This window comes from Balaenoptera ricei, chromosome 1, assembly GCF_028023285.1.
Source record: "Balaenoptera ricei isolate mBalRic1 chromosome 1, mBalRic1.hap2, whole genome shotgun sequence".
NCBI lineage: Eukaryota > Metazoa > Chordata > Mammalia > Artiodactyla > Balaenopteridae > Balaenoptera > Balaenoptera ricei.
In genome coordinates, this window is record NC_082639.1 from 54433140 (window position 1) to 54450168 (window position 17029).

General features: G+C 34.9%; 1 protein-coding gene across 2 annotated transcripts in view; it reads left to right on the top strand.

The window, feature by feature from the left end:
- Positions 1–17029, top strand: part of ALG6 (ALG6 alpha-1,3-glucosyltransferase) — a 56080-nt gene that overhangs the window by 20788 nt on the left and 18263 nt on the right. For both annotated transcript variants that reach the window (XM_059899087.1, XM_059899094.1), the window contains exons 4-11: positions 2039–2128; positions 3300–3388; positions 5167–5249; positions 6636–6700; positions 9954–10139; positions 10711–10846; positions 13587–13672; positions 15090–15174. In XM_059899087.1, coding sequence (XP_059755070.1) covers positions 2039–2128; positions 3300–3388; positions 5167–5249; positions 6636–6700; positions 9954–10139; positions 10711–10846; positions 13587–13672; positions 15090–15174 — 820 coding nt within the window. The remainder of the gene's footprint in view (positions 1–2038; positions 2129–3299; positions 3389–5166; positions 5250–6635; positions 6701–9953; positions 10140–10710; positions 10847–13586; positions 13673–15089; positions 15175–17029) is intronic.

Below are 17029 nucleotides of genomic sequence, written 5' to 3' on the forward strand. Positions count from 1 at the left end.
ATATTTCCCCCATGTTTCTGATGGATTGCTGATCTTTTTTGTAATGAGTTATATGATTTTAAAATAAACAATTACATTAATTTTCTATGCTGTGTTAACAAGTGACCATAAATGGTACTTACTTAAACACACATTTATTATTGTAGTTTCTTTAGGTTAGAAGTCTGGGCACAGCTTAGTTCAATATTATGATCAGGGAGGGTCTCAGGAGGTTGCAATCCAGTTGTCATCTGAGGCTGCAGTCTAATCAGAGGCTCAACTGGGGAAGGAACCGTTTCCAAGTTCCCTCAAGTTATTGGCAGAATTAATTTCCTTGCACTTACAAGACTAAGGGCTTTGGTTTCTTGTTGGTAGCTACCCTTATTTCCTAGGGTCTACTTGCAGTTTCTTGCCATGTGGCTTCTCCAGTATGCCCACTTACTAAAACGTGACAGCTTGATTCTTCCAAGTCAGTGAAAGGGAGTCTCTGTAGCTTAGCCAGCAAGATGGAATCTTACATATATATAAAACATAAGCACAGGCGTGACCATCCTATCACCTTTGTCGTATTTTGTTGTTTACAAGCAAGTCACAGGTCTTGCCCACACTTGAGGGGTGGGGATTGATTGTACACACTTAAGGCAGGAACACCAGGAGATGGGTTCATGGGGATGACCTTAAAGTCTGTCTGCCACAGTATTCAACGGTATACAATAGTATTCTATATTTTAATCAGTTTTTGGTGTGTGTATATGTATATATGTATATATATATATGTGTGTATATTATATATGTATAAATATCTTCTTCCTGTTTGTTCTTGTCTTTGAATTTTTCTTATGGTGTCTTTTGTTAAATTTTTACATTTGATGTACAGAAGCTCTTTGAACTGTTCTTGAAACTTTTAAGTTTGGAACTATTTTATTTATTTATTTTTAAATTTTATTTATTTATTATTAAAAAATTTTTTGTTTGGCTGTGTTGGGTCTTCGTTGCTGTGCACGGGCTTTCTCTAGTTGTAGCGGGCGAGGGCTTCTCTTCGTTGCAGTGTGTGGGCTTCTGATTGCAGTGGCTTCTCTTGTTGCGGAGCACGGTCTCTAGGCACGCAGGCTTCAGTAGTTGTGGCACGCAGGCTCAGTAGTTGTGGCTCGTGGGCTCTAGAGCGCAGGCTCAGTAGTTGTGGCGCACGGGCTTAGTTGCTCTGTGGCATGTGGGATCTTCCTGGACCAGGGCTCGAACCCGTGTCCCCTGCATTGGCAGGCGGATTCTTAACCACTGTGTCACCAGGGAAGTCCTGGAACTATTTTAAATTATAGTATTTTTTTGTAAAAAGCAAAAATACCCATGATATGTTAGAAAAAATTACATTTTGAAGTTAATGATAACACTCTTGAATATAATTTCGTTCCTTCCCATTCTGACCAGTTAGAGGAGCCTGTTAAGTTATGAACATTAGATCTAGTTTTCTTCCTTAATTCACAGAATTTTGCATGTAATAGGCTCTCATTACATGTTGGTTGAATTGTGTTCAAAGTGTTATTAATAAAAGTATACCTGTTTCATGCAATATTTCTTTCTTTGTAAACCAAATCTTTATGTAGTCTTTGACATTCATTTTTTATTTATTTAAATTGTGATTTCGTATTGTTTCTTTAATTTTTTAGACTGTCAGAAGCAAATTCTCTTTTTGTTGCATATTTTCTTTTGTATAAGTGTTGGTCATTAAGTTTACTAATAGTAGAGTGATAACAAATTCGGTTTGCCTGTGAGAATCTTGGTTTGCCTCTATTGTTATGGCTTAATTATTTATAGCTTCTTTCACTCTTAAGAGTACCTTGGTTTAGACAATAAATTATTTAGTCACACTACTCAATAACAACTTTTAATTGTGAGTTCACAAAAATTTTTAGGAGGGGGGAGAAAAGTTTAGATGAATTTTTTTTTAACCTTGTATAACATTTTTTCATGTTAATTAAGTTAAATGAAGTGAGACGTTAAATATAAGTATTTCTTGAATATTGATTGTTGGAATGGCGCTTTCTTTGTCCTTTTTCTTCAGGTATTTTAACGGCAGTGATAACAACTTACAGTATTGGGGATTGGACTATCCACCTCTTACAGCTTACCATAGTCTTTTATGTGCATATGTGTAAGTTTTTCTTCCTTGACATAACTTTAAATATTTATGCCCTTAGCAGATGTAGTAAGGAAGCGTTTATTGAATAGAGGAGAGCTCGTTTGTAGCTACTATTGTATTATGGTTTGTAGAGCACCATATCTTTATAATTGGATTGTAGGAAAGTTTATCAGAGTTTGACTATTTTCATAATTTTTTTGGAGGAAAGTCTAGAAAGAGATGCAAAAATCTAGCTTTGTTTTGAAGTAGAGATGTTACCAATTACGCATGGATTACTGAGAAATATATCTAATACGGTTAGTTGTGCATAGAAAAGCTTTTTTCCTGGAATGGCGCAAAGTAAATGAGAAATAAAGGTCTAAATGGTTTTCTGACTAACTTGTCAAGTAAGAAACTAGAAGTACCATAGTGTTTCACTTATGATTTAAGATCAGGATTGGAATTCCTTTTTCTTTTACAGAAATGGAATGGTTTATAGAAGATTAGGTGCTTCTATTTAGTGGAGAACCAGTTCTACTCTGTCCTGGTATTCCGTTTCAGATTTGAAGTGTATCAGCAGAAATTTGAGGAACTTCTTCACATTATCTTCTGACCTCATTTTATTTGTTCTATTTCATATTTTGTAAAAATTAGCTTCCTGGATTAAAAATAAGTTTCAAAAAAAAAAAATAAATAAGTTTCCAAACTTCAGGATAATCAAATATACTTTGCAGTGTTCTGGAGAATGTAATATGATTGAAAACTTAATTTATCTTTAATAATTATGTTCAGTTTTATGCAGTGATTTACGATTAATAGCTATTTATTGTAGCCTATTATGATAACTGAAAAGATTATAAATTATAAAACTGTGATCCTCTTGTCAATATTAGTGTATTGCTCTTTACAAAGTATATGTTTAATAAATGAAATGTGACATCAGATTGTTTTCACACTGGACGAATCATGAAGGTAGGGCTTTTAGTTAACATGCTACATGGGTTTGTTGGAAGATAAGCATGGCAGATTCTGATAGCATTAGTCAGTTTCACATGGTTAAATACAAAGAGTAAAGCTTAAGCCTTAACTCCATTGCTTTATAGGAGCAATGGCCACTTCTCAAAATAGATTCATATGTCCTCAGATGTCCTTATTGCTAAAAGTAATGGGGAATAAAGTGCATGTATATATGTTTGATTTGCAGGGCAAAGTTTATAAATCCAGACTGGATTGCTCTCCATACATCACGAGGATATGAGAGTCAGGCACATAAGCTCTTCATGCGTGCAACAGGTGAAAGAGCAATAGGCATTGAGTGTAAAATTTGATTAAAATTTTTTTTGAACTGATGACAGGTTCTATTATTGTCCTTACTTTTATAGTTGTGTAACTATAAATATGCATATATATGTATAATATGTGAGCAAATGTATATGTAAGCTAAAACACAAAAGAGTAGAAACTAATAATTCTGGGTGCTTTACATTTACTATTATCTCCCTTAATAATTTGGACACCCAAATGAGGTAAATACTGTTGTTATCCTTATTTTAAGCTGAGGAAACTGAGGCCTAGTAAAGTGAGGCTAATATTAATAGCTCACCTGAAGTTGGTTAGCTCTAAATTGAAGTTTTATTCGTTTAGGCTGTTGCTTTAATAAATCCCTTTCACTTTTACGGTGAATTACAGCCGTATGTCATATATTGTATTGCTGTGCAGTGTTGCTGAATTAATCTTTACAACAAATGTTTATTGAGCATTTATTGTGTGCTGTTTAAAAGTTGAAAGTAATAAGCTTAAGTTTCTTTAAAAGCTTTACAAGACTTAGGCTTTAATGCTAACCTGTGTCTTTTCCTTAATTAGTCTAAATCTAGTCAGGGTTTGTTCTCTTTACTATTCATCCAGTCATGGAATATCAGGCCCAAGAGATTACCTGTATTGCCTGTCTTTCCCTCTCCCACACCACTCCCTCTTCCCAAACGCTTTAATGCTTTAATCCTTTTTGAACCACATACTCACCACGTGATATTTAGCTTCTGAGCCAATACCTGTATCTGCAGGGAACTTACAACTTTTAGAGACTCTATTCTATTTTCAGAGAGCCCCAATCATTAGAAATTTCCTTCTTATATTGAACCTTCACTTGTCATTTTAGGTTCTGTTTCCTTGGGCTACATAGAACAAGTCCGATCCTTTATATACCTAACACCCTTCAGACATTTGAAGTCATCTCCTCTCGAGGCTAAACATTCATAAATACTTTAGCTGTTTCTTAGATGACCAGTTTCTTGAATGTGATTATGGTTTCGAAGCCTCTGGTTGTGCTCCTTCAAATATGTTCCAGTTTGTCAGTGTCATCTAAAATGTGGCATCTGGAGCTGAAAATAGGATTGCATGCATCTACCACTGACAGTTTACTATCATTTATCTTATTCTGGACACAAATATATGTGTGGTACAAGAAAAAAATAGGCTTTTTGGATAGCTATGTTGTACTGTTGAAGAACTTAATATATTAGTTTTTCTTTGTTCTAAAAGGACTGAACATTCAGAATTATGAATTGCTTTATTTTTTTTCCCACTTTTTTTTCAGTTTCCTCCTCACCTGGGCCTCTCAAGCTCTTTGTAGGCATTAATTAGCAAAAATTTATGAATTTTTATAAATATTCACATTAACAAAGATTCTCCTATGCATCTCCACATTTGAGGTATTCACATCAGAAAATTTGGAGTATGCAGATATTGAGGGGAAAATAAAAGTTTCCTTCCCTTGCTTTGAGTATTCTTAATTTTTAAGTCCAAGTCAGAGCAGAGACCTGGTTTTAGATACAGCTGATTGATTTAATGTGTGAATTTGTTGGAGAAAATTAAGAGACTCTGTAGTACTGTATCAGTTGAAATTAGGCACAGGTGAAGGGAATGGAAAGGGCTCAACGTGGAAAGGACTTGTCCAGAGTGGGTAGGAACCTCGTGTTAATAGAATTCCCACTCGGGGTTGGAGGAAGGCTGTTAATAGGTTATAGTAGATCCTGATGGACTCAACGCTTAAAATCATTTGCTTGTTTTTTCAGTGTTAATTGCTGATTTGCTGATTTACATACCTGCAGTGGTTTTGTACTGTTGTTGTTTAAAAGAAATCTCAACTAAGAAAAAGGTAAGTTTTGAAGTAACCTGACATTTCATCTCTGAAATGTTTTATTACCTTAACTATTAAATACAGAGCTTAAGGAAGTCATGCTTTTGGGAGTAGATAATAGGGAACAGTATATCTTCTGTCAATTAATTTTCATTTAGAAACATTAACTTAGAGTAATTATTTTAATGTCCAAATATAGTAATAAGATGCACTGAATTTTAGAAGTTATATACTGCTGAATTGCACAGCATGCTAAATTTATTGCTTAACTGGTAAATCTGAATTTTGAGTTGGCTTGTGAGAATGACAACTGAAAATCATTTTGAAAAGTTGCTATATATTCTCATATTCACAGTTAACGAATATGCTCTTTTTTTAAAAAAAATCAAATGGTTTGTGTTAGAATTTTATTTATTTATTATTTATTGGCTGCGTTGGGTCTTCGTTGCTGCGTGCAGGCTTTCTCTAGTTGCAGCGAGCTGGGGCTACTCTTCGTTGCAGTGTGCGGGCTTCTCATTGTGGTGGCTTCACTTTGTTGCAGAGCACGGGCTCTAGGTGTGCAGGCTCAGTAGTTGTGGCTCGTGGGCTCTAGAGCACAGGCTCAGTAGTTGTGGCTCACGGGCTCAGTAGTTGTGGCTTGTGGGCTCTAGAGCATAAGCTTAGGAGTTGTGGCGCATGGGCTTAGTTGCTCCGCAGCATGTGGGATCTTCCCAGACCAGGGCTCGAACCCGTGTCCCCTGCATTGGCAGGCCGATTCTTAAACACTGTGCCACCACGGAAGTCCCATGACTATTCTCTTTGGTCTTTTTATATAGATTAATCATTAGATTAATTTATCTGATTTATATATCTAAAAGTGCTTTCTCAGACAAACACCTTTTAGGGATTTTTTTTTTTTAAATTTTTATTTATTTATTTATTTATTTATGGCTGTGTTGGGTCTTCGTTTCTGTGCGAGGGCTTTCTCTAGTTGTGGCAAGTGGGGGCCACTCTTCATCGCGGTGCGCGGGCCTCTCACTGTCACGGCCTCTCTTGTTGCGGAGCACAGGCTCCAGACGCACAGGCTCAGCAATTGTGGCTCATGGGCCTAGTCGCTCTGCGGCATGTGGGATCCTCCCAGACCAGGGCTCGAACCCGTGTCCCCTGCATTGGCAGGCAGATTCTCAACCACTGCGCCACCAGGGAAGCCCGCTTTTAGGGATTTTTTTCCTTTTTACTGAAGTATACTATGTTACCTCCATGAAGACTTTAGTGTTTAAAGAGTTGCTTTATAAAAATGGAGTATTTCGATAAATAGAAGGTAAGAGGGGAACATTTGCTACTGTGTTAAATAAAACTACACTTTTACGCAGTTTGATTCAAGTAACAGATTACTTTCTTATTTCACAATAATTTTCTTTACAGATTGCTAATGCATTATGCATATTGCTGTATCCAGGCCTTATTCTTATCGACTATGGACATTTTCAGTATCCTTTACTAATTTAGAAATGAAGTCAGATGCATATCATGAAATCTAGGCTCAGTTTGTATAATGTTGTCATCTAGTAATGTCTTATTTACTAGGGTTCTTGCTTAAACTATTTTTAAAATGGTAAAAGAATCTCTTCAGCAAGTGTTTAGTTGAAGGGTAAAGTACAAATTAAAAGTAGCAATTTTTTTCACAACTATTTGGATTGGGAACAGGATGTTGGTAACTGATTAGCTGTTGGAGCTGATTCTGAAAAGGTGAAACATTTTCTATGTTTTGTAAATGTTATCTGACACTGACAAAAACAATCTTCCAGTTTTTGAGTTTTAAAACAAAATGTTTCTCTAACAGATAGTGGTAGCTGGGAGCTTCAGGAAACTAAAATTGAATAAATCTATGTGGATTTTATGTGTGTAATTTTTGATACCTAAAATAAGGAACATTCAAATAAACAAATTATAGAGGAAAGTTGATAAAATCTGTACATGGCTCTCCAGTTTGTCTTCTAATGTATTAAATATTACTATCTGTCCCAAAGGAAAAAAAATAATCCACACCATGATTGCTTGATTAATATTTTTTCCTTTTGGTGCCAATCTGTTTTATTTATAAAATTAAAATGTGTATCTGTCAAAGGACTTGCAAAAGATATTCAAATAGGTAGTTACTTCCATCATATTTTTTATTCAGTCCTCTTTCCTAATTGAGCCCTTTTTTTTGGCATTATAGGATCATGGCTTTTAGATAGTTTGATAATATCAAGAACACTGATAATAAAGAAAAGAAAAAAAGTTGTTTACAAGATTTTTTAATACTATATTTACTTTGAAACATTAACACTCATACAGAGAAGTACACAAAACGTAAATGAACTGGCTATTATCCATGTCGAGAAATAGAACATTGCCAGTATCCAAAACCACACCTGTGCGCATCCCAAGTAGTTCTCCCATCTCCTTTCTCAAAGATAGCCACTTACTGACTGCTAGTACTATAGTTTGGTTCTCCCCCTTTTTTGAACTTTCTATAAAAAAGACAACACAGTAGGTATTCCTTTGTGCTTGGTGTTTTTGGTTCAACATTCTGTTTGTGAGAGTTATTTGTGTAGTTTTATGTAGCTGTAGTTCGTTCTCTTTCATTGCTTTATAATATTCCATTGCATGAATACACATGATTTTATTACTGATAGACATTGGAGTGTTTCCAGGTTTTGGCTATGATGACTATGTTGCTTTGACCTTTCTTGTAAATATCTCTCTGTACACATGTAAATATATTTCTTATGAGTGGAATTGCTGAATTATAGGATGTGCACTTGCTTAATTTTAGCTATTCCCATATGGTTTTTAAGCATGGTCTACCAGTTAATACTCCCGTTAACAATGGTGTAGGAGTTCCAGGTGCTCACCTTCACCAGTTGTCAGTTATTTTCCTTTTAACCATTCTGGTAAATTCGTAGTGGTATCTTCTCTGTGATTTGAATCAAACTCTTGAAGCTTTGGGGATTATGTCATTTTGTAGGGACACCTTTTTTTAACCGCTATTTACTTTACTTTCCTCATTTGTAAAATGGGGATGATAATAACCCTTACTTTTTAAGCTTTTTGAGAATTAAATGAATTCATATTTGTAAAGCATTTAAAACAGTACTTGGGAGGTACTAAGCACTACATAAATATTTATTGCTATTATTATGTGTTACTGCTGCTGCTGCTTTTGTTGTTCCTGTTTGTTACTTTTCGGGCTCTGAAATTTTATAATGATTTGTTTGGGCAAAGGTATTTTTGACAGTTGTTGTGGACACTATGGGTCATTCATTTTGAAGACTCATGTTCTTCAGTTCTGAGAAATTCTCATAAATTATTTTTTTTAATTCTCTCCCTTCTTTCTTGAGCTTATTAGACAGATATTAGATCTTTCAGCTCCATCTTGAGCATCTCTTTGTCATTTTGTTTTACAGTTTTGAAGACTGTCTTGCTTTATGAGTAACACTTCTATTAAATTTCATTTGTTCTGTTAAGCATTTAATATCTTAAATTTCAGTTTACTCTTTTTTTTCCCCCACTGTTCCCTGAATTATTTCCATTCTCCTAGGGTCAGTCTTTTCTCCTCTTCACTTTGGTCCTTTTTCTGTCATAGGTGTTCCTTATATGTCTATTTGATCCTGGTGTATTTATTCTAAGAATAAGGCAGAAGAGAAAGCTGCATGTGAGCTTTCTATACATTTGGTCCACTATAGGGTACATGGCAGGATTCTGGCCAGTACTCTGGGATCCTTAAATGTCACAATGTGGAGGAATTTGCACTATAGTGTTGACTTCTACATTAGTTGCCCAGATAGTTTATTCCATTTCTTTGGAGAAATATTCCTTCTTTTGTTGCCTGGTAGTAAATGTTTTGGCTGCCAGATAATCTTTGCAAAGGAGTGAGGTGGGATTTGACATCTCCATCTAGGAATTTTCAGTGAATCCTCTTGTTTTCTCTTCAACATACTCAAGCACTCCAACCTGCTTGTTTCCAGAATTCTCTGGGGGCCTGCAGGGTGGATTGGCTCCTTGCCAGCCGGAGCTTCCTCTGTGCATTCACTAAGCTGTGGCTCCTTCTAGTTTATTTTATTTGTTGCCACTTCACTGTCCTCTTTCCATCTTCTAGAAATGTGTTGAAATCTTCATCTCTTGTAATGCATCTTCCTGTTCTCTTTATGGCTGTGAATTTATACTGTAAAAAATTCCCTATCATTTTAAGGGGGTCTCAGGAAGGAGAGGAGGTAAACATGAGTACTCAGCTCACCTTTTTCAACTGAAAATCTAGTTGTGATATTGTTTTCATATAACAGTGTTATTAGTTTCTAATCAAGCACATATATTAATTTATATTATTGATGCATATTATAGAGGAAAAATAGTGATATCAGTAAGTTTGGTGTTTGTTTTTAACTTTTGGAGCATTGATTTTGGTATGTGTTATAGTAATATTGTGAAATAGCGTAGCAGAAAACAAAGCTATGTGTTAACTATTTAGAGCTCTTTTAAACCTAAACAAATCAGTTGCTCTGTTTAGTAGTAGATTTAATATATTTGAAGCCACGATATATAATTTCAAATTTGTTTATCAACTCAATACTTTCAGCTTTTATTTAGAAATCATTTTCGTTATAATATATTATTACAAAATCACATAAGAAAAATGTTCTATAAAATGCAAAATCTATCTCTTTTAATTATTGAGCTAATTCCTTGACACAGGAACATATATAATTCTGTGAGTCTCGGCTTTGCCTTGTGGGGTGTTCTTGGAGTATCTTACGACTGGGACCTGCTGGGGTCCCTGGCATTTTGCTTAGCTATAAATTATAAGCAGATGGAACTTTACCACTCCTTGCCATTTTTTTGTTTTTTACTTGGCAAGTGTTTTAAGAAAGGCCTCAAAGGAAAGGGGTGAGTGGCTTTTAAACAACAGTATTCAAAAAATTACTTCAGATAATTTATTTGGCATACTTACCTTTGCCTTTTGGTGATTTCTTATTAATGTGTTGGTGGCTATGGAGTAAATGGAAAGAGAGATCAAGTCATGTTCTATATTATTGTATTTTAAATCTTCCTAACTAGAGAAATATTTTGATCGATGTATATTTACTGGAGGTAATGTGAATTAGCTTGTTAGAACATTGCTATAGGATTTCATCCCTTTAGAGCATATTACATTATATACTTATTAGAAATACATCCCAATTTGACATTTTTCTTCATAGCTGCATAGGAATGGCATCTAAGTTAAATGTTAAGAAGGATGGTGATAGTCTTCTTGTTGGGGAATTGCACATCTTAATAGTTGTGAATGTCTTAACTCTGATTTAAGTAGACTCTCATCTTAAACCTGTACTGGTGGCATAGATTTATCATTACTATACATTTGCATTTATTATATTTATAGTAATGAGACGCAGATTAATTTCTCAGAATTACTAACCTCTCCCTATCTTACCGTTTCCCTTTGTTTTTGTTCTAGGCTTGTGTTGTTGATTAAACTGGCTTGTACTGTTGTGGCTTCCTTCATTCTCTGCTGGCTGCCATTCTTTACAGAAAGGGAACAAACCCTGCAAGTTCTAAGAAGACTCTTTCCAGTTGATCGTGGATTATTTGAGGCATGTTTAAAAACTTTTCTCTCGCTCCTTTCTGTTACAGTACCTTCCCTGTGACCTTTGGGGATTTCATGTAGAAGCACTTCAGCTGCTCTCCTCCTGCAGTCATTCCTTGCCAGTTATTTAATCCGGCACATAAGCTATAGCTTATCTGGCATTTTCCAGTACATTGTACAAATAGGTAATATTTATGCCATCATGAGGTCCATAATTCAGTTATACATTTTTCTAATGAAATAGGGTTCATGATGAAAGACAGCATGAGAAGTTGCAGCTACAAAGGTAACAGCTTTGTGGTTTTTTTGGTTTATATTCTCTTTTTAGTCCTAGGAAATTATTTATTAAACTAATAATCATGTTTGCTTCAGAAAGATCTCATAATTCCTTATGAAGTATATAGCTTTCATCCATAGTAATTTTTAATGAGAATCATTCATTTCATTTCATTTAATGCCAGCTTAATCACTCTTGTTAAATTTTTATTGCATGGATAATTTGATTTAGAGTTAGTAATTAAATTAAACAAACCATTTTTCGGAAACAAAAAGGTCTTTTAATAAAGTTAGACAGAGACAACATATTTATAGATAATTTGCTTTTGAATAAACATTTCTTTTAAAAAGAATTAGAAAAGCATATATATCTTTTTGAGTATATGAAATGCTATAGAGTATCTTTCAGTGGATCTGTGGGAGGATGGAACCAGCATTTTGAAAGAGACTAAGAAAGAATTTGGTGTTGTGAAGGAACAGAAATGTGTGCCCTGTATGTCAATGGGGATGATGATAGTGATAGTACTGATAATCATAAATAATCACTATTGATATCACCACCACTTTCTTACTAGGTACCAGGCACTTCACATGTAATTTTATTTGATCCTTAACCATAGTGCTGAAGTAGCTGTTATACCCACTTTACAGATCAGAAAACTGAGGTCAGATTCATATAGCTTTTGCATGGCAGAGCTGTAATTTGTACTTTGAGGATTGTGCTCCTAACTTCTTTATATATCCTCTAACCTTAATACCTATATAAAGAAAAGTTTAGTTCTCCATGTAAGCTGCCTGGTTATTTGCCTTGTCTTCTATTGGGTTGGCCAAAAAGTTTGTTTGGGGTTTTCCGTAATATTTTACAGAAAACCTAAATGAACTTTTTGGCTAACCCAATATTTCAGAAATGGTATTTATCATGATAATTATAAAAATGAGTGTCATACACTTTTGATGGTGCTGTTGGTTACCTGCATTCACTTGTTGCCCTCAAAATCTGAAGAGCAGTTTCATTGGCCCGACAGAGGGAGGTAGGATGGTACAGTTGCCGGTGATAGTTACTTTCTTTTTATTTATTTATTTATTTTTAATTGGAGTATAATTGCTTTACAATGTTGTGTTAGTTTCTGTTGTACAGTGAAGTGAATCAGCTATATGTATACCTATATCCCCTCCCCCTTGTACCTCTTTCCCACAATCCCACCCATCTAGGTCATCACAGAGCACTGAGCTGAGCTTCCTGTGCTTTATAGCATATTCCCACTAACCATCTGTTTTACACATGGTAGTGTATATATGTCAATCCTAATCTCCCAATTCGTCCCACCCTCCCCTTCCCCCCCTGTGTCCACATGTCCGTTCTCTATGTCTATGTCTCTATTCCTGCCCTGCAAATAGGTTCATCTGTACCATTTTTCTAGATTCCACATATATGTGTTAATATACAGTATTTGTTTTTCTCTTTCTGGCTTACTTCACTCTGTATGACAGACGCTAGGTCCATCCACATCTTTACAAATGACCCAATTTCATTCCTTTTTATAGTTGAGTAATATTCCATTGTATATATGTATCTTCTTTATCCATTCATCTGTCGTTGGATATTTAGGTTGTTTCCATGTCTTGGCTACTGTAAATAGTGTTGCAATGAACATTGGGGTACATGTGTTCTTTTGAATTATGGTCTTCTCTGGGTATATGACCGGTAGTGGGATTGATGGGTCATATGGTAGTTCTACTTTTAGTTTTTTAAGGAACCTCCATACTGTTCTCCACAGTGGCTGTATCAATTTACATTCCCACCAACAGTGCAAGAGGTGTCGCTTTTCTCCACACCCTCTCTAGCATTTACTGTTTGTAGGTTTTTTGATGATGGCCATTCTGACTGGTGTGAGGTGATACCTCATTGTAGTTTTGATTTGCACTTCTGTAATAATTAGTGATGTTGAGCATCTTTTCATGTGCCTCTTGGCCATCTGTATGTCTTCTTTGGTGAAATGTCTATTTAGGTCTTCCGCCCATTTTTTAATTGGGGTGTTTGTTTTTTTGATATTGAGCTCCATGAGCTGTTTGTATATTTTGGAGATTAGCTAATAGATTACTCTGATTTCAGGTGTGTGGTAAAATGGGTCAAACAATATGTGTTCTACATTAGAGGAAGTAAAGATTTCTTAGAAAAATTTCCAAAGATGAATAACTTCAGTATTTAGGAATCATGTGCTGCTCTTTGAAAAATATTAAGTATTTCTTGGGCGCATCTAAATTATGGTTGGCTAGATCACCTCCTATTGCGAAAAATGTGTGTGTGTATGTGTTCCTTAGAGAGTTTAATCAACTTAGTTATGAAATTGTGAACAAGCGCTTCTCATGACCCAAAAGTTTATCTATTTAGAGATTATGGGCTGTACTTCATGGAGTTTAATATTTCTTTTAATTATACTAGAATGTAAAACTAACAAATTTCTTTTAAGGATAAAGTAGCCAATATTTGGTGCACCTTCAGTGTCTTTCTGAAGATCAGGGATATTTTGCCACATCACATCCAGATAATGATCAGGTAAGAGACACCAAGTTTGTATATAGTGTTTTATAAGCTACTCTAAAAGTGTCATGGCAATACCTCATTTATCTGGCATCATAGAGAGTAAGGTAGTCTTCATTAGTGAATATTCCACATAATGTAAACTCATTGCTCTGTATAACAGAACTCTTTTATTTGAAACATTTTATGTGAAAGTTATTGTTACCTACTTCCGTCTTCTTTAAACAATATATTAAACATGATTTAACATAACCTTGAAGAGTCATAATTTTCAGAGGTGTATCAGTCAGGGGCGACCAGAGAAGGAGAATGAGTAGGAGATCACTGTGTGTGTGTATGTGTGTGTGAATTTATTATGAGGAATTGGCTTATACAGTTGTGGGGGGCTGGCTAAGCAAACTGAATGCCAGTCCACAAGACAGACATTCAGGAGGGGCTATCTAGAGGGAAGGAAGAGCTGTAGTGACCCCACTGCTGTTTGGAGTCTGATCTCAGGGAAGGCCTAAGCCTTCTTTTAAAGGGCTTCCAAGTGATTCAGGCCCCACCCAAGGCCAAACCCTTTTGAATAACTTAAAATCAATCGAATAGGGACTTTAATTACATCTGCAGATCTCTTCACAGCAGCACCAACATTAGTGTTTGAATAACTGGGAGGTGTGTGTGTGTGTGTGTGTGCTGCCTTTCTCTTTCCTCCAGTTCTTTTGGTTGGAGAGTATCCTTTGTAGCCCACCGTAACAGGAAGCAGACTAGTCAAGCTGAAGCCACAAAGCCACCGCAAGTGGGAAAATTAGTTATTGTTTTGCATTATAATACTTGTTTTCAGGGCTTTCAAAGACTGTTTGCCTTGGTACTAAGTGGCTCCAGACTGCTCTGCTTGTTGAGTTCTTTTTTCCTCCTTGCCCATCAACCATCACAAGGAGAAGCTCTAGCAGCTTCCCACTCCCTTTCTAGCTTGTTCTTTCTGATTTACTATGGGCTTGAAAATCAGATAATCAACTTTTGTGAAATTGAGGGCCAAAGAGGTTCTCTTGTGAGTAACTTTTATGAATGTTTGTGTTACAAATATAGCATTGTCTCTTTATACCTGGTTATGTTTTCTTGTTTGAGTGTTTGATAATTGACTTTTAGCTATCTTTGTATCTTTTCCATAATTGATACTAAATACTAAAAAAAATAAACAATATTTAGTTCTATAATATTTTGTTCTATTTTATATAATCATGTATATATTAAAGTGTGTACATATTTCAGTGTATGGATTTTATTAAAATGTTATTTGGTCTTGAATTTATTATTAATACATAAAAAACTTTAATTTGAAATCAACTTAAGTTGATAAGTAATGTGATCCTTACATTAAAAAATTGTTTCTTTGTTTTAGCTATATACCTTTATAGAGAAAACAAATGTTTAATTTTTATTAATTTTTTAGCTTTTGTTTTACATTTTTGAGCCTGCTTCCGGCATGTATAAAATTGACACTTCACCCCTCTCCCAAAGGATTCAAATTTACTCTGGTAAGTTTCTCATTACTTTAGATACTTAATTCTTGCTGCAATTGATCTTTTAAAAATACAGATAATTATTTTCCTGCTTTGAACAGGATTTATTGGATTGAGACATAAGACATTCATTTATTTGGCAAACACTTACTGAGTGTCTGACAGGTGCTGTTTTGTACTAGGCTGAGCAATCAGAATCTTTCAGTTTAATTCAACAACTATTTAATTTATTTGTGGTGGTCAGTGAGGGAATACAAAGAAGAAACAGTGGTGATAGACATGTTTAAATTATTATGCTATAAAGCAGATGGTATTAAGTTCTGTCAGGTACAGTGGAGTGCTGTGATAGTATGGGAAAAGGAGATATTACTTTGAGGGCAGATTTTAGACTATTTCTTAAAGCAAGTGGAATCAGAGCCAAATTTTGAAAGCTGGGCAAGATTTGGAATAGGTGGTTATATAACAGGAGAGTTTGAGATAGGAGGAAGCGCTTGAAGGTACAGATGTGGGAAAGGATAGGGAATGATCTGGGAACAGCTATTAACCAATGAAATTTGTGTAACTTTTATGTGGGTATGTGCGTGTTGAGGTTAGGAGAGGATATAGTGAGAGAGAAGAGTCAGAAAGAATCAAATTATGTAAGAGCTTGAATGCTGGGCTGAAAAATTTGGAGTCTGATTTGTGTGCAAGAGGAGCAAAAAAGATTTTGGAGAAGGAGAGGGAACAGACCTCTGTTTTAGGAGCATGACTTGTATCAGTTGGAACATGGATTGGGTATATATTTTATATTTTAGCGTTTCTCTGCGTGGGTTTACAGATTCCTCCTGGTTGTATTTCTGTGGTATTTAGAATTTGTTCCTGTGTACCTTGGTCTATAAAATGACATTTAAAGAATATCCTTTTAAAATATCAAGAAGAGTTAGTTTATGAAAACAGTCAGTCTTAGTGGACTTATAAAGGGGACAACCTTTTATTTTTTATTATTTTTAAAAAATTTTTGGCCATGCCACGCAGCTTGTGAGATCTTAGGTCCCTGACCAGGGATTGAACCCAGGCCCTCGGCAGTGAAAGTACGGAGTCCTAACCACTGGACTGCCAGGAAATTCCCTAAAGGGACAACATTTTAGAAATTGGGGTTTCAATTCTGGGACTGCCACTTATTTATATTGCATTCTAAAAACAAGCCAGAACAGAGCATGTCAGTCAAATATTTCAAAAGTGCTTATTGGTTCCACAGTGCAAAAAGATTCATGTTCCTCTTTTTTAAAGTTACTATTTTATTGATGATGTCTGTTGTTTCATTCTGTGAATGAACTCTGATCATAGTAAGTCATCTATAGTTAATATTCTATAGAATGTTTAGAATAGGAGAGATGTGGTTAGTAATATTCTGATGTCTTCAGTAGCCCTAACTTGAAATATTTGCAAGCTTATGTAAAATGGTTATTTATCATGCTAAATAAAGGTATATTTCAAAGATGATGGAATGGAATTTCAGAGTTTCGGTAACTAGCAGTGTTAGAGATGATTACTTTTAGGATTATAAAGCAGAAAAAGCATTTTCTTTCTCTTAATTTCCTAATTTTATTTTGTTTGTTGTGTTTTAATACCAGACATTGTGTTTAAAAAATAAAAAAGACATATTAATGACTTATTTTATTTTTGTTGATAATGTTTTAAATTCTTATTGAATACTTCTGAGAGCTTTAAAACATTTCCCATTATAATTATTTTAAAGTGTTTTTCCTTTCAATTTAGATTGAATTATTTCTTAATATAAGTCTATAATTAAGGTAATTGATAGTATGAATACTAATATACCTATAGCAACAAAGTTACTTTTATCTGTATCTTTTCAAGTAGTATTTAA